The 26,074-nt window shown below is 44.2% G+C and overlaps 4 protein-coding genes across 6 annotated transcripts; 2 read left to right on the forward strand and 2 right to left on the reverse strand.

Moving 5' to 3' along the window:
* Positions 1-1,312: 1,312 nt before the first annotated feature.
* On the forward strand, positions 1,313-10,493 carry LOC128305051 (uncharacterized). 2 transcript variants are annotated; one of them, XM_053042334.1, is made up of 8 exons: positions 1,313-1,540; positions 5,473-5,789; positions 6,397-6,475; positions 6,562-6,676; positions 6,743-6,977; positions 7,147-7,520; positions 8,429-8,756; positions 8,818-10,493. In XM_053042334.1, exons 2-8 carry the CDS (start codon positions 5,679-5,681, stop codon positions 9,040-9,042), a joined length of 1,467 nt encoding a protein of 488 aa, XP_052898294.1. In that variant the 5' UTR covers positions 1,313-1,540; positions 5,473-5,678; the 3' UTR covers positions 9,043-10,493. The 2 variants fall into 2 exon arrangements, with proteins under 2 accessions (XP_052898294.1, XP_052898295.1); XM_053042335.1 differs by having other exon boundaries at positions 7,309-7,520.
* A 5,050-nt stretch (positions 10,494-15,543) lies between these two features.
* On the forward strand, positions 15,544-18,329 carry LOC128304039 (uncharacterized). Its single transcript, XM_053041161.1, has 2 exons — positions 15,544-15,555; positions 16,377-18,329. Exons 1-2 carry the CDS (start codon positions 15,544-15,546, stop codon positions 18,327-18,329), a joined length of 1,965 nt encoding a protein of 654 aa, XP_052897121.1.
* Positions 18,330-20,277: 1,948 nt separating this feature from the next.
* On the reverse strand, positions 20,278-24,571 carry LOC128300192 (REPTOR-binding partner). 2 transcript variants are annotated; one of them, XM_053036175.1, is made up of 3 exons: positions 24,276-24,571; positions 21,056-21,137; positions 20,278-20,915 (listed from the first exon to the last, which is right to left on the reverse strand). In XM_053036175.1, the coding sequence occupies exons 1-3, from the start codon at positions 24,321-24,323 to the stop codon at positions 20,701-20,703; spliced, it is 345 nt and encodes a 114-aa protein (XP_052892135.1). In that variant the 5' UTR covers positions 24,324-24,571; the 3' UTR covers positions 20,278-20,700. The 2 variants fall into 2 exon arrangements, with proteins under 2 accessions (XP_052892135.1, XP_052892134.1); XM_053036174.1 differs by having other exon boundaries at positions 20,278-20,918.
* Positions 24,572-24,812: 241 nt separating this feature from the next.
* On the reverse strand, positions 24,813-25,969 carry LOC128302388 (translocon-associated protein subunit gamma). The gene is made up of 2 exons (XM_053039200.1): positions 25,642-25,969; positions 24,813-25,550 (listed from the first exon to the last, which is right to left on the reverse strand). The coding sequence occupies exons 1-2, from the start codon at positions 25,775-25,777 to the stop codon at positions 25,129-25,131; spliced, it is 558 nt and encodes a 185-aa protein (XP_052895160.1). The 5' UTR covers positions 25,778-25,969; the 3' UTR covers positions 24,813-25,128.
* Positions 25,970-26,074: the final 105 nt, after the last annotated feature.

The raw sequence follows: 26,074 nt of genomic DNA on the forward strand, positions 1-26,074 counted from the left end.
GTATCTCGGGGACTGCCTGTACCTGTTTCCTGGAGACTCTGACAGTGAAGAGACCTCACAGAAATTACAATTGATAGCGACGATCGCCAGGGAGTTAAGGAGATTTAATATCCTAGTAGTTTTGTCGTCGAATTAAGTAATGGGTTATTTCATTTATATACTTGTTTATATATTTATCAATTGAATCATTTATTTATATATCTCTTTACTTATTTATTTTCTTTGGTTTGGTTATTTATTTCTTTATACGATTATTAATTTATGTCTTTATTAATGTATTTATTTATTTATTTTTTTTATTTATTTATTTTTTTTATTTATTTATTTATTTATTTATTTATTTATTTATTTATTTATTTATTTATTTATTTATTTATATATTTATTTATTTCCTTATTTATTTATTCATTTATTTTTTTTTTTTTTTGTTAGAACGGCCTGGCCATATCGACTTATTTTACCACGTAGCCGGATAGTCAGTCCTTGCTACGGGGGATTGGTCCGGATGGGATTTTGGTCCGGGCCGTTCGTGTGAAGACCGGCACCGCTACCATCATGCCACCGGGCCGCTCCTCTTATTTATTTATTTATTAATTTAATATTTATTACAAACCCTTTCGTATTGCAAAAATCAAACTGCAATCAAACATTTTCTGATACGATGCTTTTTAAAACAAACACGGTAAAGAATATTCAACATGATATCGAGAGGGCGAGCACACCCCAACCGATTGTCAACACGCTTGATTAGTCATCGGTTACTCAACGTCTACAGCCGTAGAACGTCCAACGTCCCCTACCGCACATGCAAAAGCTGTGCGAGCTCTTCCACGAGACATGGCATTGCATGGCCAGCTAAGATGCGCGAAAATAACCTCAAGCAAGAGAACGAAAAGAGCACAAAAGCAACGCGCTAGAACCGATGAGAATAAAACACAATGTGAGCAAAACATATTCTCACATCCGGCGACCGTCAATTCTCGTGCAATAAATGTCACCTTTTCGGTTGTGGCAAGACGGAGGCGATAGAAAATCGTTTATAATATAACGATTAGTGATATAACGCATTGTCGGCTTATGTGTAGTTATTTTGTTGGATCTTTTCGTTTTGAAGAATGATAGTTTAAAATGCTCCAAGAAACGCATTGAAGTGCTCACTGCGCCAATCGCATTAGCCACTCTCACCGTTCGGTCAGAACTCCCATCAACATCTAGTCTAGGCCGCACGGTTCTAAGAGCACGAGAGCGTGCGCGACATCCATTCGAAGCCGAGCATCGCAGGCACCTTCGACGATCCGCGATCGAAACGGACCGGCTCAGAAACTCGACACCACTCCGACACGATACACACACTGTTCCGAAAAAGAAATAACCAAATCCGTCACCACCGTCGTTCACACACGAGCGAGGTGCGCGCGACCATCCCTGCCCGATCAGTTTTGCTGAAGATCACTCCGTGCGGTGTCATTAAAGAGGGGCTGAAGGAAAAATCCCGTCATCCCTTGCCGTAGTTAGTGGAAGCTGCGTGTGCGTTAGCTCGGTAAGCGTGAACCCTTACGCGAAGCGAATTTCCCGCTTGGTGTGGTTTTTGTTGAGTGAGTGGTGAGCAGAAGAAAATTCGCGTAACGAAAATGGTTGAGCTACCTTGCGGGAAATGTCGTCATTAGTTTTGAGGTGGTACGAAAAGAGTGCATGCATTGAGGTTTTTAATTGATCAGATTGAAGTGGTGCGTGAATTTTACTATCCATTTTATTCGACCGTGTATGGAGGAGAAAATGGCGAGAGCGCAAATGCCTGTGTGATGACGAGTGTTGCTCACGAGCTACCAGGCGCACGCATACATGTCACCGCAGAAAACGCCTATGGCGGTTATGGGACGCCATATTACATGAAGTGAATAATTCCATGCCTTAACTATTTGCCATCGGGCCCAATCAGCGGTGTACGTCGTGAGTGACACGGTCACCATCATTCAGCCAGCGCGAGTGAGATATTTCCGTGAGATGAATCAAACGCGCACCGTTTGCTCGATGTGCCCCGACAGAGCACATGCGAATGTGATGGTGTGCCGAATTCTTTGCCCCGATCGCTCCCGACTCATAACGCGATCAAGCTTTATCGTTGGTATCTAGCTGCGATAATTAAACAAGATGACAGTTGCACTACGCCCGTGCATGAGATAACGGTGCAGCACTGGTGCGAGTGGCTGCGATGTGTTGGTGTTGGCGTTTTATTTAAACGAACAATTTGCTACCCCTTCTGGTGACGCACCCGTATCGTCGCCTAATACGAAAACATCTAAACCAAAATACACATCGGCGAGTTCTGGCACGGTCAGTCGGCTAATAATAAACCCCGCGCACCCGTCGACGGATGCGACGGCACGGCGCAAAGCCGGGGCTGGGGCATGTTTGCGATGAACATGTACACCATTCATGCAGCAGCAGCAGCAATGCCGGGTGTCGGGTTTTTTTGTTTGGAAGTTTTAGAAAATCGATCTGTTTTGGACGGCGTACATCGATACAGTTGGTGCGCTGGTAAACTTTCATCAAACGCAGCACGCGCACGCTCTCTAAACTCGCGACCAACCCTTACGGTAACCCCGTCCCACCCACACACGGGTCGCGATCGCTCTATCCAGACGGGCACACGATCAGCTGCTGGCAATCTGCGGTGATGTCATCGGTCGATCGAACCGAAACCGATGCTGTTGCTGTTAGACGCCTAGTGCACACGACCGGCAACTGGTCTTGATTCTTGCCGACCCGAAACTGTCTTGCGTGGAGCGACTTCACTCGTGAGGCGTAGATGCGTTGAAAAGTGGATTTAATTAAGATCAACATATCACTGCCCCAGTGGTGTGTTCCAGTGGTTTGTGGTTGCTCTTGAAAGTCGTGCTAGATCTCCGGCACGGATCGGAAGGAAGAAGAGAACAAAACCGAAAGAGTGTTACAGTGAAGCTCTGTATTAAAACAACAAATTGCTGTCTCTCGGCGTTCAGGTCGTATCGTGTACCGTACATAAACCGTGTGGGTGGTGGTGCAGTGTGTTTCGATCGAAGTTGTAAAACCTCGGTGCGTGTAAACAAACGGCTACTGATGTGTGATCCCGTCCCGTGGAACTGGTACTGCGGTGCATCCTAATGGCGATGCACCGATGCCCGGTGGCAATGGTGGAAACGCTTTTTTGTTTTGACAGTCACAAATGCACCACGATGGATCTGTTCGGGATTTCGACAAATAGTTTGTTTATAAAATGGTAGCCCTAGGCTAGTGCGCCACGTGCCAGATGAACGGAACGAATTGTGTAATTAATGAAATTTTAAACGATACGGAATTAAGACCATTAAAAAACATCTTTTAATTTTAGCTTGTTTTAAATGGTTTGAAATTTGAATTTAATTTCATAGGTGGTTCCTTGAATTTATTTAAACAAAACCAAAACCAGTGGATCAGTGGTAGTGGCTCTAATGTCTTACGGAAATGAATTAGAATTTAATCCCCATTAACCTCTGAGATTATGGAATTTTCACAAAAAATATGAGATCAGAAGTAGAAAAAATCCAACAAATAATATTACTTTAGATAAGCATTTTGCAACTGTATAAGGACATCAAGCAAAAAAGAAGTAAAGAATAGAAAAATAATCCTATGTTCCTAAAGAAGAAAAATGGGAAGGTAAAAAAACTAATAACAAAAATCTGCTTCGCATAAGACTCAGCATTTCTTTAAAAATTTATCTTTCTTCTTTCTTGGTATGCTCTTTTTTCTATATTACCGAGTTTTATTTTTATAGTAGAAACAATAAGAAAATTGAATAACAAGGAAGAAAAAGTTGAAAAAGAAAGAATAAAAGAACAGATAAAATAACGAATTAGGAAAGGAGAAGACATATAAAGAATATTTTTCCTTTCTTTTTTGTTTGTTTCATTCTAGTATTTCATCTTTGCTTTTCATTGCCTTCCTTATTTCGTTATTTTATCTGTTCTCTTATTATTTCTCTTTTTCCTTTTTCTAACGTTTTCGTCTTTGTTTTTTTATATTTTCTTAGTGGCTCAATTTTTAGAAACTTTAACAGTTATTTGATAAATCTTTGCGCCCTTTTATCAAGTTTTATGACTATAGAAACCTCAGTTTAGTATTTGTCTATTTCAGTTCTGTGTCACATTATTATTCAACAATTAAAATCATTCAAATTAACACCCCCTGAAGAGATTCATGCTATTATTAAGAGTATTAAGCCAGTTTAATTATACTTTATATAAAATGTTTTAGCTTCTTTTCTACAATGGCAATCATGTTTATAATGTCGCGAAAACCGGTCCTAATTTTGATTAAATAAACTATTCACATTAAAGCGATAGGCAAGCAGGTTCCAGCTATTCCAAAGCATCCCACTCATATGCAAATAATGCAAACAATGATACCCTGTCAATCGGCGCATCGGTTTTTTTTTATTGCGACACCTCGATCACCTTGAATTAACTTAACATAACTCTCTTAACACCTACGAACAGGTGAAAATGTTTACTAGTTGCTGCAAGCTCAACTCACCCCACCGGTACCGAATTACGTACAAACCGACCTTCACGCTGTAGATGTGTCTTGCTTCCCGATTTGCAATCGTTACCCTACGTGTATGATGCACTTGCACTTTAATAAGCCAACGGGTGCAACGTTAAAACTCTACCCTCTGTCTGACTCAAATGAACGGATGATGATTCTGGGGTCACAAACAATTCAAGTTCAACCACGCCAGGGAGACCGATGCGAAATTCGCCACCAGCAGTGCGTCCAAGCGTATGTTGCAATGGACACTCTGGCGTAAAAACGATTGACGTGCGCATGAACGCACACACAGACGCGCGCTCATACCGTGCACGCATCGTGCACAGTGGCCGTACAGGAAGAACAGAAAACAAACCGTGCGCGAGAAGCGGCCGAGAATATTTTTGAATAATATTTATTTCTGTTTCCGGACGGACGTACACCACCGATGACGTAACGTTCACGATCGCGATCGCGACAGAGCGTAACGGGAGGCGCAACCGGCCTTACCAGTCATTGGGCGGTCGGAAAGCTAACGCCCCGTTTGATTTCTCGCCCGTATGGTAATCGTCTCTCTTCGACGGTTCGACGTTGCGCTTTGACGTGAAGACATGAGCGACTGCAGCAGGGTGTAGCTAAGCATGAATAATAAACATCTAGATGAATGAGGCATTTGCTTATGAATTGTCTACCAAGCATACCGCACGCCCATACACGGATTCGGACCAAGATCCGTGCATTGTTTATACTATCTAAGCAGGAAGAGCTAATAGTTCCTTTTAAGTTTAAGCCAACATTGAAAAACAATGCGAGTGCAATAATGTGCTTTTTACATATTGAAATATTATGATTTTACGAGTCGTTTCCATTGCCCAACGAACAACTTTCCCAGTAACCTTTAGCCTTATCCTTTCACTTCAACAGCTGTAACTTGAACCGAACAAACCCAAACGAAATGATGTGCCTTCCATTGGTTTGATCGCAACACACTTGAATCGTGTGCATCCGATATCAGTGACGATAAACAGTGCTGAAGAACACTTCCCAGTAAAGGAGACAACAGACCAAGAAGTCTTATCCCACGCACGCACGCCATCAACAGCGTCCCGAGGACGAGGTAGACACCAGCAATGGCCGAACAGAACGAAAATACGTCGACGAAAAAGAGTGTCAAAATTCAGGACTATATTTCGCCGGGTATTTCACGAGAGCGAAGTTTTATACGCACCTCCAGCCACCAGGTACGATAAGCCTAGTTTCCGTTCGAGAGGAAAGCAAATGTGCTAAACCCTGTCTAGCTCAAATGTCTTTTAAGATTATGTTAACAAAATTTTACTTTCCTTTCCAATCGGGTTTCTACTTGCTCTGCAATCTTATCAAAATTGGCTATTTAGCAACTATTCGAGGTAAAACCTTATTCTAATATGTTTTCGGCAGACTAAATTAGAGATTATTGTTTGATATTGCTTGGACAACTGCTTTCTGGGACAATGGCACCAGCATTAATTTATTAATATATGTATTTGATTTTTATAACTTTTTCTAGCTTTGGGTAGTTAAAAAATAATACTTATTAACAATCTTTTAACTTATCATGACTTGTTAATGCGATGGCACATTGCTTAATAGACTCTTTCCTCGATCACTTCCATATACCATCATTCCATTTCTGAACATGTTTTGTTACGTTTACTAATTAGCTGTTCAATTAATCTAACTCTGATATCAATTTTTTAATAGTAAATCAATATCAATGTAGCTTGATTAAAATTTAATGCAAAAATGAAATTTCACGCATTGAGGCAAAACAATCATGTGTTAACCCGATCTTTTACTCACATCTGGCAGATCAATAATAGCAACAAACGGCGCAGTTTGGCATTCACCCAAAGTCAGGCCCACCAGCATGCCCAACAGCAACTGCGCGGTAGGTTTCATTCAAGCATTACAATTCGGCAGTAAAATTCTAACCTCTTTGCCCCTTTGCTATCCTTTTCTTCGGGGGGTGGTTAGAGGGTCGCCTGGACGGGCTGTCGGGCATGAACAACAAGCTGAACGTGCACGCGCAGGAATTTCAGATGAATAACCTTCCCCTTAACGACCATCGGTTTCCATTGCAAAGCTCAAGGTAAGCGGGCGGATGAAGGAAAACTTTTTCCTCTCAAACAACTAATGCGATCCTCCGCTGGTGCAGGTCGCTGAACATCTACAGCAGCTCCCTGCAGCACTCGAAGTCAAGTGTCGCGATGCCGTTGGGTGGTATGCACGGTCGGCAGCATCACGCACTGCAGCTCGGTAGCATCGGCAGTCCCGTCCCGAGGGGATCGCTAATGATGCCCAACCATGCGCCACTCCACCACGTCGGTGTGCAGCTGCAACCGTCACACATGCCGCTGGTAAATTCACCCTCTAGCAGCAACATTCTTCACGTAAGTCCATTCCTCCTAAGCTGGGAACCGTGGCACGACGGGACAGCCTCCCGGACCTAGGAGCGACGCTCTCATTACAGCCCATCATTACTGCATCGCTTACTGTAAAACGTAAATGTCGTCTCTGCCCTTCCATGTCGACCGCACCGTGTCTCTTCATCCTTCGCAGTCCAGCGGGCCACGCGTTAAGTTCGCGCCGGAACCGATGCTTCACGCAACAGCACACGCACACAGCAGCAACACGCCACATGCCACCACCATCAACAGCAGTGCCGCTGCGGGCGGTGCCAACCACAATAACAACACGCAATTGAATCTGGCCCCTTTGCAGCGCTCGAAGTCCCTTTCGTCGGCGGATACGTTGACCCGCGGGTTGGCCAGCCTCGGGCTAGGCATCGGGTCGGAAGGAAGCGATATCGGTATGTTCTCGCCGGAGGTGCAAGCCGCCATCAACCGGGCGATCGAGGATCCGAACCAGCTGAATGCGCGCTGTTTGATGGATCTCGCCGCACAGCTGCTTCATCGTGCCGTCGATGGACGTCGGTAAGGAACGGAGAGGGTTTATTCTTTTCTATTGTCAATTAAAAAAAATCCTACGACATATTAGGCGGAATTATAAGTGATGTAGTGTAACAGACACAAAGCTGAAGTACACCTGGAATATGAAAGATTCTCCATCTCTTTGGGGGCCTTTTACAGTCTAGGATAAGATATTCTTACTTGAAAAATTATCGCCAAAGATACAGAGAATATAGGGCAATCAAGTACTTTGATAAACTCCGATAGTGAGGTACATCTTCGATTTTAAAGAGCAAGTGGCTTCACATTAGACATCAAAAGATCAGAGGATCAGAGGATATTCAAGTGATCCTGGAGTGATTGGAGTTTCTTAAGTGATCCTCCCACAAAGTGCAGTCGTTCAACCTCCAGACGTCCTGGACGTTTTGTGTTTCAAGTATTGCAATTACTTCTAACGGGCTACCCGGTGGCATAATGGTAGCGGCGTGGGTCTTCATACGAAAGGACCGGACCAAAATCCCATCCGGATCAATCCCCGGTAGCAAAGGACTTTACTATCCGGCTACATGATAAAATAAGTCCTGTACGCCAGAAATGGCCGGCATGAAGAGAAAAGCGTGAAGAAAAATAAGGATAAAAAGAGAGAGAGAAAGAGAGAGAGAGAGAGAGAGAGAGAGAGAAGAAGAAGAAGAATTGCTTCTCACGATTTTCACAACACGAACTTGAAACTGCTGTGCTGACTTATTCCTTCAGGAAGTGATAAAGAACTTTAGCAGTAGGGTCAAACCCTTTTTAAATCAATCCAAAACTTAACTGCACTTCCGATCACTTCAAGTGAACTTCAAGTAAACAACATCACATTTTTTCCCGGCACACTGTCAATGTACTTCATGTACAACCAAAATAGTAAAGCTTCACTTCCATTATTCCAGCTACTCCTTACCCATATCGCGCCTGTGCATTTCAATCATTGCAAAGGAGAAAAAGGAAACATTTCTCGAGGCACTGCTCAACACCTGCCGCCAGTGGTACCAGGAGCGGGACAAGGTGCTCGGCGCGATGCAAAACTCGAAGAACCCATCCCGTCCACGGTTCACCTCGTTCATGGCGTTCCTCACGGAGATGTTCTGCCAGCTGAAGCGGCGTCAGCTGCAACTTCGCACCGAGTGTGACGGTGTCCCGCCTCCGCTGGTGCTTCTTACCGTCCTCGGCAAGTGCTGCGAAGATTGCGTACAACCACCGGTCCGGTCACTGTCCGAGGTAATGTACACAAGGGTTTCGTCCCCCATCCTTCTTATCACTGCGATGTTACTGTTTGTAGATCGAATGTTTGTTCTTTGTGCTGACCTGTATTGGGCGCGATCTGGAGACGCACCTGCCGCAGCAGCTCGAGTCCCTGCTGGCCGGTGTTCGCGATGCGTTCCTCAACTCCGCCGCATCAGCACCAGCGATCCGGCGCACACTGCTGCAACTGATCGAGCTGCAGGCGTCCCACTGGCAGCTACCCGGAAACACTGTCCTCTACTATTATCCCTCCTCCAAGTAACCGATCGCCGACTACTACCAACTACTACAACGCAGCACCGACGATCGGAAACGATCCCCAAAACCAAAACGACCCATGGCCCACGGGTAAACGGGCTGTTTACATTTAAATGCGTTTTTTGAGTTTTTATGTTTTTTTTTATTTTATTTTTTTGATGGACTGCAAGTCTGGTAGCGCCACTGAGTAGGGTACGGCCGCGGGCCGTCGCGAACGAACAAGACGAATCGAACGGAACAAAGAATTGATAGTAAACTTTTGCTAACCAACACAAAAAAAAAAACCCAACAAGCACTGGGAGTGCATACGATCACTTTATTCGAAACGTTCGAGAGAGAGAGAGAGAGAGAAAGAGAGAGAGAGAGAAAAAGAGAGAAGGAGAGAGAAAAAGAAAGTAACAGGGTGGAAAAAACCAAACCTAACGAAGCGATCAGACTACATTCCATCAAGATGGTGAAAATCCACTAAAAAAAGAAGAAGCTTAAGTCACAAAACAAACAAATTAAAGCATGAAATTATTTAACCATTCTAGCGAAGCGCTAAACGACGATCAGGGACGATCCCTTCATGTGTATGTTTGCTCATCTTAATTCGATCGGAATTTATTTCAGGCACTCACCTCTGCTGCCGCCATTATTTATCAACCTTATTTATTGCTCGAAAGGATTTTGTTATTCTCCTCAAATGGCGATTATGATTCCTTTTCTTTATCAACCAATTACGAAACGATTGATTTCCAAATCGCCATTCTTAGGTTTGTGTATTGCTGTGCAAAAATTAACTCCTGTACGCAACTCATGTTGCGTTTGTTGAATGGTTTCATTGTCGCATTCGTAACAATCCTAACGTCAGTGCCATCCAGCCGTGTGATCGCGTAAACCCAAACACAGAAACAAGAAACAAGAAACAAGCCAACAAAAAAGGAAGACGATCACACAGTGGTTAAAATTAGGCAACCATGCTAATTGAACGGGATGCAGGCAAACGCATCGCGAAACATAAAGGGCACAAGCATAATCCTAGTCACTAGTCGTGTGCAGCAGTGAATGGAGGGCTGCACATCGATGCATAACACCAACCGCCACTGCAACAGCTTATCGTACCAGCTTATCAGCCTGTACCGCCAATCAGATGCGTACGAACGAAAGGAAGACAATTTTTTAACCGTGTTTTGTTCAGTTACCTCCGTAATACGAGCTGTAACGCTAATGCATAGTGGCGTTATGTTAGTCGGACAGGGATAATTTATTCAAACAATATTTAGTCCAAAAAAGTCAAAAGTGAAATTCTTTGCATCATTTACTACAAACCCACTTAATCGTTAGGAGAATTGTAAGTTTGTTTGTTTTTTTTTTATATGTGAAAATTGACAAATCAATTAATGCTATAGTTTATTACCAAGTTGTATCAACAAAAACAAACAAAAAAATGGAAAATATATTATCTGCTACGCGAAACAAGTGTGGGCTCTGTACCTTTCTGATGAATATGCAAAGTCTTTTGTAGCTATGCTATTATACACAGAGTAAATTCGATACCTTTATCGACTCAATTGAAACAATCATCACGAAAAGAGTCAAACAACTACTCTCGAGGCTCCTCATCGAAGTAAAGAACTTCATGAAGCACTTCGAGTACCTCCTATCAACAGCCAATATGTGTTTTATCTTTTATTCTCCCTTCAGTAGAAAGATCAGAACAACGAGCCTTTTTCAGTTCAGTATGACAGCAACAGTGCATCTAAAGAGGACGACCGAGATGACAAAGGGACCTCACCGTGCTCCCGAAGTGATTCAAAATATACTTAGACGAAGAGGGCATTATTCTTCAACAGTACGAACAACCATCTACTACTAATGATGCTGATAAATAATATCTTGGTCATTCTTGAATAACGAATTCTGCTGTACACTGAACGCTAACAACAAACATGCACTTTATGTCCTCCAGCTCATGAAGGTATTCCTTGGAAATCAGGTCCATGAAGAATTTATTTAAAATTCCTTACACCATTTGAAAATATTCTATCTTTCAAAAGTTCCAATGATGTAGAATATCGGTCAGAAAGTGCCTTCCAAAAATAAAAACATTCATCCAAAGGTATCGTGTGAAGAAATACAACAATGAAAGAACAATGAGAGGGTTAAGATGTATTAAAAATTAAGTATATTTCACTAGTGTCTTCTCAGTTCGCCTGTCGGGTAACGTTAGGCGGATCGGATTGGGATCAAGATATGCAATTTATCAAAGTTCCTTCCTTACCCTCAGCTGCGATCAGATATTTAGTGGGCAATATTTGTATAAAATGTAAGTTCAATCGATTGCCAAATCCTCCAAATGTAACATTCACGGCTTGAGTGGGCTTTTTAAACAACTACGTCTAATTGGCGTCCAAAGACCGATCGGCAGCGTGGCGAAACAACATTCGGGAAGACTTCATCAACATAGAATTGAAACAAAATCAACTGCTTTAAAATATCTTTATCTGTGGTTTTTTTCCATCTCCCTTTTTGAAAACAGGGACCACTTGCTTTATGCCTACATTGTTCACCACTTTATTATGTGCTTTTAAAATATGGTTAAAAATGAAGTTACACACATCATTTCCCATTACTATCCCATACGCAAACATAGTGTAAATGAGATTATTATTTGAGCGTTTCAATTAGCCGGTTGCGCACTATTATCTGTACATTTTACCCAGATTGTTATGTGATTGGAATGACTCCCATCCATCACGTTATTGCCATGGACAGAAAAAAAACACACAAGCACAACAAAAAGATTGTATCTTCGTTATCCTCTATAACAAACAGAAAAAATATATAACAAATACTACATTAATTAGGTTTACCTACCCATTGTTGCCCGGTTTGGGCCATAGATCCGGATCGGTCCGGGGGTGCACTAACATGTTCGCCCCTAAACAAACGCTTTACCATCGCTAATGAGCTAAAGCGTGTGTAGGAAGCAGGAAGCCACTGTACCGCTTTTCCACATTTTAATGGCACCGAGGAAATTGATGGTTGGCACGGGGTGCCCAGATTTTCGCCACCCGCCCACCGGTCTTCCGCCCGATGGGCGCAATAAAATAAACGCACTAACAATTATGCTAGACATATTTATTTTTCTCCGCAACGGGCACTTCCCCGACAGGGTTGCACTGATGCCATCGTTGTTCCAAACCTCCTGTCTCTTTCTCTCTCTTTCTCTCTAGTAAAATTGCGCAATATGTACAGACAAGCTACAAGGCAACAACATGGTAACATGGTCGTACTGGTGGGTGGAAAAGCGGAAAAATCTCACCTATGCAAAACAACTGCAGCAAAATGCACCCACCCTGCAGAAAGTGCAAACTGCACGCACGCACACGTCGATGGGTAACGCAATGTATTCCAATTGTCTATAGTGGCTGTCCCCAAACGCACAATAACATAAAGGGTAGCAACGATGGGCAAGGCATACGGGGAGTAACTGCAGCGAATCTCCACTCCACGATACACATAATTGAAATGGGAAGTGCAGCGCGGCAAGCTGCTACAGCAAAAGAAAAACATGCTGATTACTAACGGGCCTCACCCCGCCGTTGGAACTTTCTTCCACACGCACGTAACATGGCCGCACTGTTAGGTAAATGCATTGTACCACCCAATGTGGTTTCATTTTCATTTTGCAGCTCGAGCCGTTGTTTTCGTTTGTTCCATATCGGATGGATCTTCTCGATTGTGAGCGATCGAGTGTATGCCTTCCAGCCCAGAACCGTGTGGGAAGCGACTGCAAAAACAGAAGCCGGGAAGTGTGTGAATCAAAACGCACTCGGGCAGTTAGATCGGGTGGCACGCAATGCTTAAGCATCACACAGGAGGGCAGAAGCTAGCAACTTTCAATGGAAGCCGCCTAATTTGCAAGTGTGAGACGCAACAGGTTGAACAAGTGCTAGCAAAGTCTTCCTGCTTTGCCGAGGCTCTTACTTAACCGAATTTGTTTCCATACACGCAACGCACGTTCTATCTACTCGTTTATGCTTTCGGAAATGTGAACAGGCAAGCGCGCATGTTACCGAAGTACTGAGAAAGTCAAAGTATTCCAGGAAGTCCAGAAAAACCAGCTGAGACCTGCTTATATCGGGAGTTTACTAGTTTTATTTCGATTATTCGGTTTTTGATTTGTGACCTTCAACTTATATTATTATGAATCTCCTTTAGACTGTCTGGTGTCTTTCTCATGACATTAGAAGCCAAAGACCCAAGCTGTTGTATTAAGTACACGAAGACTATTACTGCTATACTAAACTAACTTCAAATAAATACGTTATTCAAACCTTTGTAGGCTTCGTTCGAATAGCGTAGCCATCTTTGCAATTTTCCATAACATTTTCCTCTCGGGGTTTTTTTTTTCTTTCCTCAAACATCGAAAGTTGATCGAACTTTACGGCGGTAAAACGGCCCGCCCCGTATTGTGCATATGCATCTGCACGGCCTGCACGATGCACTAGACCTGCAGGGCGTGCGATGCATTTTACTTTGACAGCTCGTTCGTCCGCTAGGGCTTTGCCGTTCGTGGTCCGCCACTGTCACGAAACCGTACCCGCACGCAGGAAAGTTCACGCGAGTAAGTTAAACCACCGCGCAAACGTGCAGACATGGCAAAGGCGCTTGCTACCGATCAATAAGCGATGTGTGTGTTCAGCTCCTTCGGGGGGTGCATTTAAATGCAGCCTTACTTGCAGCCGGTGGGAAAAGGGAAGAAGCAAATTATTTTACTATTTCTCGCGGCATGGAATGAGTTATTTGAATGTCTTAAAGCGCAAACGGAGCTTCTTCGGTTTCAATAGAGAAACCAGGAGTGTTTGTTGGATTCAATTGAACTCTATACAACTATGGCCGGTCAGTGCAATACTATTTGAAGCATGTTGAAAAGAACTACCGGTAAATTATGGGTCTGAGTCATATAACGATGTTTATATTCCCTTTATTACCAAAATACTTATATTCAAGACGTTGAGATAGGTGTTAGGGAAGTAACTTAACTGTCTGTTTAATTACTTGAAAGACTACCTCGGAAAAATAACAATAAAAATCGAAATAGAGCTGAAATTTTCCTGACTGATACATTAACAGCCAAAGAAATACCAAGAAATAAAATGTAGAATTAAAAATAGTTTATTAAAAAATGGTTGACAATGATAAAACACGTTAATATCAAGGTAAATTCACAAGAGAAAACGATATGAACTTAAAAAAGATGAGATGAAAAAAACTCAAGAAGAATAAGTAAGTAAGTAAGTAAGTAAGTGACAAAATATATAAGTAAGTAAGTAATTAAGTAGGTAAGTAAGTAAGAAAATAAGTAAGTAAGTAAGTACTGACTTGTACTTGTTATCAAAATACGAACTATCTTTGCTCTTTGGTTGCCAAGTAAAATTCTGGATTTCGAATTCCATTTTTAATTGGGTCAATGTGTTGGATTTTAATCGATCCGTCAGTGAGAATCTTCTGCACTGTAAAGGGCTTTCTGGTGCTATTATTACGTTCACCACCCCCTATGATACTGGTAGGCACCGGCTTCCCCTTATCTGCATAACCATTCGCACATTCGTGCGGTCAGCCGCAATCTATTTTTCCCTTTTGTCCGCCTCTGTGTTTTACCTCTGCTTTACCTGCGCTACCGGCTTGTTTGAAATGTTTTTTTCTTGGTTTCATCGTTTTCGTGCATTTCCTCCTGTTTGGAGCGGATTTGCACACCCAACCACAACACACGAACTCATCATATTCATCATCATCATCCCCGCCATTTTGCGCAGCTTTTGCACGCGCGGAAAGAAGCATTCGCCCTGCCCCCGGTTGGTAGGTGCTGACAAACGAAAAACAAAAGAAAGTAGCTTCGTGCGAGGGAGAAGGCAACCCCCAGCGCAAAGCGTCGTCGCCCGTCTGCACCCTATCCACGCGAAACCATGTAACCGGCTGTGTGCTGGATGGAAATAGGAAAAGAAAAGCGAAAGTATACTCACCTGCACCGCGGGTGCACTGGTTGCAGCTGGTGCTTTTAATTGGCGCTAAAAATGGAAGCCCTTTTACTGGAGAGCGTGATGGCAACAACAATTTCCCTTACACCAGGGCAGGTGTTTGCCCGCCACCGTCTCGTGCCTTCTCCATTCGTGATGGCATGGAAAAGCGAGTCCGGAAAACATTGCACGACCGATCCGGACACGGCCCGCAACATAGATTGCGCGCGTCCAATGCAAACGAACTCCCCCTTTGGTGGTTGTTCGACTAATTTTTCAGCAAATTTTCCAACGAAAAGGTTCCCCCCCACCACACTCGTTTCTGGAACAGTCCGGCGTTGGGTGGTGGGAAACAGGCCGAACTTCAAAACAGTGCCTCGGAGGCCAAAACCCGCCACGGATACGGTTGGGTTGGTTAATTAATATATAAATAGGCTTGCGCTGGTCGAACATTCAACCAGTAAACTTTGTACTCTCCGTCCATCCATAAGTGTATCGAAATGAAGTTTACGGTAAGGATCTTGCGTTTGGTGCCTTCGTTTGAAGCTTTATTTTGTGTAGCCTTACGAGGCAGTTGTGATTTTACCAGATTGTGTAGTGAGAATGATAATTATCCAATGACATCCACTGCTAATCAAGAACTGAATAGTGCAATGGAATGTGTGTATGGAACATTGTGTTGAATATGATGTGAATATCTACTTCAGTGATCTTAAGCAGATATATGACAAAGTATAAACTGCTTAAAAAGTATCATACAAAGTGACTTATGAAAGGAATTCGTGAAAAGGATAGTTTATTTGTGATATTGTGACTCTTGGATCTACTACAACTATGATGTTTACTCAGCTATGTACTCAGAGAGAAATGAATCCAACAAGACCGATGAATATGGATATCTGAATTGATCTGCAAATAGCGTGAATAAGGAAAACATCAGAGAACATGAAGATCTCTCGTGCATCGATAATTTTATCTTATCCTTTTATCTCTCATAAGGTTTTATTTATGTTCGACTGTTTTTATTCTGATAAACGAAATTAAATGACCTCACGATTTTAGTGGCAAAGTTGTCGGGATTCGTGTAGTAAGCTAGAAGCAGTCTGGCTGGATTATGCTTAAATATCTTTCGGAGCTCATGGTATTAAACCAGATATATAATTATAATTGTTTGGAACCAATAATTAATATGACTCAGTTGACATGACTAGTCCGATAAATGTCTTTGGATTGTGTGGTCACTATTACTGATGTACAGTGCACTAAATAGTACTTAACTTAAACTACACTTCGAATAACCTTTGAATCTGCATTCTTATTTGTGCACACCCAGATACTGGTGGCATCGGTGGCTGTCGTCATCTCGGCAACACTGGCGCTGGAGTTCGAAAGCAGAAAGCTGCACCCGAACACCGACGGGCACGATGACGGAGGGCTATCGATGCTGGAACAAACACCGGCCGAAGATCGTCAGTGGCAGGCGGTGAAGAAGCACGAGAAGCGCCAAACCGGCAAGAAGATCCACATCTTTCTCGGTAAGCCCAAGGGCAAAAAGTCAAAGAAGCCCGCCGGCGCGGACGGTGACCCGGAAACGCAGACGCGCAAAACGCCGGAGCTGACGACGCGTTCGGACAAGGGCGTCATCGATACGACCTCGGACGCACCAGACGCGGCCGTGGGCGAAAGCCAACATTACGACTATGGCGAACATAACATCGTGAAGGAGAAGATTAAGATCAAGCACCATCATCACCATCACCATCACAATCACGTCAAGACGGTGGTCAAGAAGGAACCGTACCCGGTGGAAAAGGTCGTCCAGGTGCCGGTGGAGAAGATTGTACACGTGCCGAAACCCTACCCGGTGGAAAAGATCGTCGAGAAGGTGGTGCACGTGCCGGTGGAGAAGATCGTCCACGTCCCGAAACCTTACCCGGTGGAGAAGATCGTGGAGAAGGTCGTGCACGTTCCGAAGCCGTACCCGGTGGAGAAGATCGTCGAAAAACCGGTTCACGTACCGAAACCGTATCCGGTGGAGGTGAAGGTACCGTACCCGGTAGAGAAGATCGTGCACGTTGACAAACCGTATCCGGTGGAGAAGATTGTCGAGAAGGTGGTCCACGTCCCAAAGCCCTACCCCGTGTACAAGCAGGTGCAGGTTCCGGTTCCCGTGGAGGTGAAGGTGCCGTACGAAGTCCCAAAGCCCGTACCATACCCGGTGGAGAAGAAAGTTCCGTATCCGGTCGAGGTGAAGGTACCGGTTGAGGTCGAAAAGAAGGTCCCGGTGCCGGTGAAGGTCGAGGTGGAAAAGAAGGTCCCGTATCCGGTGAAGGTGTACATACCGCAACCCTACCCGGTGGAGAAGAAGGTTCCCTACCCGGTGCCAGTGAAATCGGCCTCCTTCCCGTTCCCCTTCGACAAGGACATTTCGAGCTACTCGAACACGAGACTACATCCATTCGAGTCGCAGCAGCACGAAGAGTACGCCGGATCGGAAGACAGCTACCGCCGTACGACCAAGACCGGATATAAGAAGAGCAAGGGCAAGAAATCGAAAAAGACGGAACAGCAATCGCAACAGCCCTCGAGCGCCCCGGTCACGGAGGATAACAGCGAGGGACAGACGGGTATGGGTGCGTCCTACTCCTCACTGAGCACCGGCACTGATCATGGTGCACACTACACGCAGACCACCATCTACCATGGCGATTCCGGACATCAGTCGCAAGCACAGCAGCAGCAGCAACAGCAGCAGCAGCAACAGCAAGCTCTTCTACAGCAGCACCAGGATCAACTCCAGCAGTATCACCAGCAACAGCAACAACAGCAACAACTACAGCAGCAGCAGCAACAACAGTACGGTAGTCCAGATGCCACTAGCTTCTTCAACCAGCAGCTCATCCATTACGGCCAACAGTCCAAATACGGTCCATCTACCTTCCCGAGCCAATCCTCTCAGGGGGCCGACTACGGTACGGCACCTCAGTCGACCGGTCAGGACGGTAGCCAGTACGGCCAGTACGGACTCCACAGCGGGTCCGATCACTACGGTTCCGGTTCGAACCACCAGGAAGTGATGGTCACGCCACCATCCGCTGGCGCCGCATCCGGTCTCCATCACACTACCGGGTTCGGTCAACCGCAGGCTACCTACGCCCTGACAGCACCATCCAATCCCGGTGGCAGCTTCCAGCTCGAGTCCCAGCCGCAACCATTCCAGCTGCTCCAGCTGGCACCGTTCCAGTACCAGACGCCCACCGGCTTCTCGCTGCCAACGGCCAGATAGTGGATGGATCGTGTCCAGCTTCCGGAGTGACTGACTGATTCCCCCCCCTTGTGAGACTGACACCCAAACAAGAAACACATTAGCACCGCAATTCTGCAACACGATGCACGCAAATGCGCACACCTTACAGGCTAAACCGCGGAATGTGTTCCAAATGTACCAATTTGGAGCATTCCTTATTTATGCAGCCTTGCAACGTGAGCGACTGCATCCGACCCGTTGCGAATGTTTGTTTGTTGTTTTATGTTGTGTTTTTTGTGTACTTTCGTGTTGTTAAAAGTAACCAGTGTTTGTTTTTTACCTTTGTTTTTACATTACATATAACATGCCAATTGTAACATGCCGTCCACGCTAGGGACAAACGGGAAATTAACGGCGGGTGCGAACGGATCACGGATGGGGTCTGTTTTTGTGAAACAGTCCGCTTCAGTTGAGTTTGTTCCCTGCGTTCCTGATCCTGTCCATCTTTGCACATAGACACACACACGCGTGCGCGCATAGCAATTCGGAGTTTGCGGATTGCTCAAAAAAAGCTAACGGAACCAAATTTTAAGTAAGGCATCTCTTAACGGCAGCAGCTCACGACCTGCGGCCCGAGGAGATGCGTTGCGCTAGAGGCTAAGAAGGATGGCTAGGTAGTAGGAAGCAAATGTTGAAGAATTTATAGCGATTCACCAGCCATGGCAAGGCTCACGCACAGAGCTGGGCCATGCTGCTAAGTGCGTAGCCTCATGCATGAGACTGTGCTTGTCAGCTGGTAGGATTTGTGATGTTTTTAACATTCGGACTTTTACCGGTATTATTGTACATATTATTCTTCCTTCTGTTGAAGACACTGTACGCTGAGCAGTAGAATTGATGCTATTGTTGCATAATAAAATGAGAAAAAATCATACATTCCGTGTTCTCTGGTGTTTCTGGTTGCATATCACAAATATCTTCAAGTCTCAAACCTTCCCTGATGTGTTCTGGTGATTCTATGCTAAATTCTTTTCCATTTTTTCATCCAAAGATGTGCTCTTACTCCAAAAAGATAAACCTAAACTTCAATTTTTAAATTTAAATTTAATATTGTTTCCAAAATCGACCACGAGGGGCGCTGCAGGGGGAGTTCGCAACGCCATCTATCAAGAAATATTAAAACTAATGTAGAATTTAAATTTTTAACCAATTTCTTTACTTTTTAAATCGTTACGCATTCAGATTTGTTATTATAACATATTGTTTTGTTAAAAAAAATAAAAATGCAGCTCAAGGAGCAATTGTTCTTCAGCTTTGCTTTCCTGTTTTTATAGCTGCAGGTAAAATTAAAGCAAACTTCAAATTATGTAGAACGAAAGTTTAGAATGATGGAGGAAATGTTATGTTTATTATTAAAATTCACAAATATATCGTACAAAAATATTGGTTTCATATTCTCTTTCCTTAAGCAAAATGATCATTTATTCACCTTCTACGCAATGTTACCAGTACATAGATGTGTCACATCGAAGCTGATAAATCTCTTTCACATAGCGTGGTGCAAAAACAACACGGAACGAGTCCTAACTTTCCTTTTTAACTGCACGAACAGGAACGTTAGTGCAGTTTTCCTGGTTTGGCAAATTACAAAATATAACACCATCTTCCTCTAGTGAGCTGTTTATTTTCTTTTTGCGAGTAAAATCTAACACAAACGCACTTAACCATAAACCTGCCTAATATGTAACGTATATACGGGTCACCTAGCATTTGGGTGAATCTTGACCTGCTATCACCTGCCTTCAGGCCTATCCGAAACCTATGTTTGTGGATTTTTCTTGTTTGTACCATACTATTATCGTAAAACTAGACGCATTAATATACACACCAACTGAATAAAGTTTGTGTACGGGGTTGCTAACTTCATTTACACTTTCCTCAGATCGAGAAAAAAGGTAATGGCTTTTTTCCACTCGTATTTGTAAAACTTGTGTCTTTAGGTCATGTTCAGATTGGGGTTACTTCCTTCTTCTTTTTTTTGTTTTGTTGCTTTACTTTCATTATTTTTTCATTTTTTATGTAGCTTTTCTTAATCACCGCTCTTCCGCACACTGGAGCTCGTTTCTTTTTTGGCAAAATGCTCATCGAACAGAAATACTCAAACGTAACGGAGAAAATATACAAGAAGGAAAGCAAGCTGTGTACTAATATTTATGTGCAACCAAATGCAAAGGAAATGGAAGGCCAGCGCGCGAGCTGCCCTTTGCTCGCGTACTTCATACAGCACCGCAGCAGCAGGCCTACCTTCCGAAACCCAAAAAGCTCAGTCAAAAGGAAGCATCGGTACTTGGTTTTTATCCGTTATTAAACATAAACACAACCCGACGACGAAACCAAGCCGGTGGCCATTTTATTCCTGCTTCATGGCGCCCAACTCCTCGAGCAGCTCCTGCAAACCGTCCGGGCAACGGCCGGCCTCAACTTCCAGCGCCCAATTGTACAGCTTCTCCAACTCGTGGCGCAGCTCAACCACGGCTTTCTCGCGATCGGTCACCAGCTCCTCCAGGTATTGGTAGCGAAGCTTCTTGCGGGCACGACACTCACGAGCACTTTGCCGGCTGCGTTCTGCTTGGTTGTGGTAGCAATGAAATGGCGAAGGAAAATATTAGAATCATTAGAACTAATGGCAACTGCTCGGAGGTGCTTATAGGGAAGGAAGATTCTCTGCAGATCACCGTTGCGTACTGAGCGTTTATTATACCTACCGAGTTTAGCCTTCATGTCGATCTTCTCAGTCGATACCTTACGACCTGGTTTGCGACCTCGTTTTCCACTTTCCTTACGCTCCTGTGAAGTAGAAGACAAAACCAAACAACCATTTGTCAAATGTTGTATACGAGGAACAGTTGAATATGATCAAACGTTAATATAAACAAATGGCATTTTTTAAATACAATTACAACACTGTGAGAACTTGTTGAACAAGGCGATTTGTTCGTATTTTGTACGAAACAATGTACTGCACCTAATCTACCCACGATTAGTGTTGCGTCCAGCAACGATGCCCTTTTCGTCGATTAAGAAAGCTAGAAGTTTCTTTAATATCTAGCTTTATTTTAAAACATTAAAAAATTCAATTCTGCTTTCTGCGATAAAAAGAGGCCTGGTGCCTCTTTGCACGCACTTTTATCCTTTTTCTTTCCTCCCGATAGCGGTCATTACTCCTTCCTAGATTCATCCGAACCTCCGAAGGATCGAGCGGTTCGGATGAACGGCCCTAAGCCTGACCGACGTATCGTTTCGCCCTCTCTCTCGACAGTCTTTTTCGCCCCGCTGTCTGCTGTCAAACGAGGACCGCTGTTAATAAACAACAATTAGGCCTACAAAGTTGAAGGGTTAGCTCTGGCTAGGACTCAGAACACAATTCGAGAAAATCGTTTAAATTAGTCTTAAAGTAATTTAAGTATTCTAAATTCTTTCTATGTTTAAAAACTGTCCGAAAATAGAATGCATAAACGATGTGAGCATGGCATTACAGAACAAATGTTCCGAATGATCTTCACAAACCTGCAACAACACCAGTTGCAGTTCGAAGTTTTCCCAGCCCCATGTTTTCCACCCCTTGGCAATGCACTATTAATAAATCATGCCGGTGGCCCCCCGAAGTGAAACGTATTATCAATCCACTAGAGAGGTCGGATAACAGAACGAGCACTGGTGAACGATAGCGACGTCATTAACACACCTCTAGAGACGAGAGACGACTGACATTTTCTGCACAGTTTGACCAACCGAGACGCAACAGCTCTCGACGGTGACGATTTATTACGCATCGGTGGTGATTCTTACCGCCACCTATCCTGCATCCATTCCTTACAATAGGTCCAATCCTTCAGCATTCCGGTTTCTTTATCCTTCTATTCTTTGCGTTTATGTGCTCTCTTTACTCAAGGTATTTAACGTTGTTGAGACAAAAGTTAAGGTATTTTGTACGACTTTTGGAAAATGTTCACATACCGGGTGGCATTACATTACATGACGGTTTGCGACGTAATTCAACAAGACGCAACAACTTTACCTCTCATCCGATGGGACGGGGCATAGCGGGGTACGGGAAGGGCAGTTCGGCAAATATGCGCGGGTTACATACGCGGATTTAGAGAGAAAGATCGTTAAAGGATAGCCGGGTGAGAGCAAAAGGGAGGACATTTTTCCCCGTCTGGCAGCAAATCTCCTAATCTCCTATGTGCAGAAATTCTGGTTCTGTATTTATACGACAAAAAAAAACAGGCACGACGCAAAAAAATCCCTCCACGTGAAAGCCCCCCAGTGGAGAGCCGCAAACCAAGTTACCTGTGTGTAGGTTAGTTGTTGCCGGATGGCAAACAAAAAATCCAACGAAAGCACGTAGAAAGGACACTGGAGTTCTATGGACAATTATGGGTGCCGGGAGTATAAAACCTAGGAGTGTTTGGTTCCGATTCCCGATGGTTCCCAAGCCGAGACACGATCGTGCGTTTTGAGGGGAGAAGATCCTTTTCCTCGATCAATCGGTTTCGCGGCTCACTGCACGTGGATCTCTTGCAGGTGTTTGTTGCAATCAGCGGTCCTGGATGATCCCGGTTTATCCAGTACGGACACTAGCCATAAACACGCACACAAACACACACACACACCAGGAACGTTTCCAACCCGACACGGATGATTCAAGCGCGCGGAACACACTACACGGAACGGCGGAACCCCACGAAACAACCCTCCCCACAAAGCGGACCAACGGCAACAGAACGACGATGCTGCGCCATTCAAGTTGCGAATCGGCGGTAAACTGTCCACCCAGTACTCCCTCCCCCTCCTCCTACATGCCGCCCGCTACAAGCGAAATCGGTTTTCTCTCGGTTAAGGCCAACGACGTAATTTGCGTTTAGAATTGCAGCCTGTTTTTCGCTCTCAACAAAAACATTTACGATGGACAGAGAGACAGTGGGAGAGCTACAGAAAGAGAGCAGGACCGAGCAAAGGGCTGTTTCGGAAGGGAGCAGAGCAGTGTGCAGGGTGTATTACGCATTGGAAATCGGTGTGGCCAAGAGAGAATGAGAATGGTTTCGATTGCGTAGCCAAATCCAGGGGTGAGAAAATACTTGTGAAAATTGCCATTTTAAAAGATGCTTTGTTTGCATCTTTTTCACGAAAGCATCAGATGAATGGTACAGTAATTGACATACTAAGACGTACACTTAATGTTATGAACGCTCAGAATGCGTAAAAATGTTTTCCTTAAATAAACCTACGTTTTTATTAGACACTTTCTTGTTCATAACATGTGGTGAAGTTCCCAAATCAAATTCTGTACTAAAAAGCAATACACCAAAACTGTTATCCCTCATATTGAGATAAAATCAAAATCATCTAAGCACCCCAAGCCCAAGACGCTCTAGAAATGGCGTCGCAGCTAAATATTGCACCCTTTGTTGGAATACCTGCACAAAGCTGGTCATCGAACCCTTCTTAAGGGTGGCTTCATCCCCTACATTCTATTTCTCTGCGCCTGCTTGTGTACAACAAAGGGAGGGAGAGAGCGAGAGAGAAAGATAGAAATCCAAGCACCATTTCGTCAACTGATCAATGACGTCATGGCCACGCGAAGGGGTAGCAAAACGAACCTTTGGTGTTGTCATTGCGGAAGCGTATCAAAAATAGGCTAAAAACATACACGCTTGCTACAAAATTGTATGCCTAAAACAATATGCTAGACCATTGTCACAACACTGCACAACAATCTACCACGAAAAATGCGGAGAACAGCAATTAAAATCTCAAGGTCCCGCACGTTGAGCCCAAATCAAAACAAACAACCTCACGCGCTGCTGTTAGCCGTCGCCATCTTTGTTTTTATCGTCATTTCCGTCCGCTTGCAAAACATAATTTACACTAGACCTTGGGCACGTTTTTACCACATGAATGGGATCACATTTTGGGGCTTACCGATTGATTTTGCTCCTCCACCATCGTTGCCAACTCCTCGTAGTCCATATTATAGAGCTCAATTTCAAGTGGGCGACAAATTGATGGTGATTTTTTCGCTCGCAGAGAATGTAAACACGCAACCAAAGTTCGCTAAATATATTCCACTTTCACTGTACCAAACCGTTCACAATGACCAAAGAAGATTGTCGACCTGTTTCGTTGCACTTTTTTCTGAATGATGCACCAATTTTGGATGGAGAATTTTCCCAAAATTCACTGGCTTTGGAAGCTCGCGTTTTTCACGTTGTTGTCCTTCTGCGTAATGTTGTGAAGTGTGTGCTTTTGTTTTGAAAAGGGCTCATGACGTCACACGCGTCACAGTGTGCGTGTCTTCAGTGCGCCTTCGTCCGCGCGTCATAATCGATTAAGCAATTCGGCATTGTTCGTCGAAAGTGATACGGAATCGATGAACGAATTGACACGTTTTCGACGTTAAATACTTTTGTTCGGATGTTACTTGTTTCGTTCGTAAAGTTGATGCCATAACTCTGCAGATACTTTTAGTAACTTAATCTTTACTGAGCGATGCTTCGAATGATTTTTGTTTAGCCGAACGGCGACCATACAACGTACAGTGTAGCAGTGAATGAATGTCTCAGTTCGTAACGGTGCGAAAATGCGTGCACCAAAACGGGCACACTCGCAGTTTAAATTATTTATGTGAGTCTTATTGTTGTTGCTGTTGGGAAAATAAACAGGGAGAATTGATTGCGCCTGTTCGTTCACCAGCATACGATGGATTCGCTGATGCTAACAAGGAGACTGTATAATGTGCGTGCAGAATCCCTCCGGCGCCCTATTACGACCCTATTTACGTCGATTTTCCAGTCGACAGCAGGGCCAACAGTCCACCGGCACCCACCATCGAGAAGATGTAGTTGAAGGTCGGAGTGAACGATCGCAGCAGATAGAAGCTGGCGAAAATGACCACGGCCAGGAAGAGAGCGTTGTTGTAGAAGATCGAGAAAGTGGTCGCCTCGTATTCCGCTACGTCGATCTTCTTCCACAGCACACGCTCATCCTTCTCCTTGCGGCTCATCTTCTTGTCGTCGGCCAGCTGTGCGGTCATCTCGCGGGTCACCGCATCCTCGCGCTTGATCGCAATCTTGTGCTTCATCGTGAACTTCGTGTTACGGTAAGCCATAGCCAACAGGTACGTGCACAATGCGGTGACAATCACGAAGAACACTACCGACGGTAGCAGTTCCATCTGATGCACTCTCCAGAACAGCCCTGCAAGTGTGGTACAACACGAAAATCAGCAAATCATAAATGAGAGTAACGTTTCCCCATGCTGGAAAGCATTTAAGCCGGTTCCACTTACAGATAGGCACCGCCGATACGATGAATGCACTGCCGTAAAACAGTACGTTCGATTTGGTGCTCACATTCCGGCTAAAATCCTGTAGCAGCAATTCCTCCTCCTTGGTGAATCCTAGATCTTTCGTATCCTCAACCATTTTAGAATTTAACTTGGACAGATTCTTCGCGAAATCGACACTATTTACTGCACTCGATACCAGGTGATCTATTCACGGTGCGTACCGTAATTTCTGTGGAACCAATGAAGCCGCAACGAATGCCCACAATCGGAAAGCTGCGTCGATGGACCGCTACGCGAAGAAACAGGACCAAAAAACACGTAAACGTAACGAAACGTGTCAACTTTCTTGGCGATGTGGAATCGTAACTGTCATTTTGGTGCTCCAAATCTGACAGATGGCACAGGGTTGCCAGATGCACAAAGGGCGCAAATA

This window comes from Anopheles moucheti, chromosome 3, assembly GCF_943734755.1.
Source record: "Anopheles moucheti chromosome 3, idAnoMoucSN_F20_07, whole genome shotgun sequence".
Lineage (NCBI taxonomy): Eukaryota > Metazoa > Arthropoda > Insecta > Diptera > Culicidae > Anopheles > Anopheles moucheti.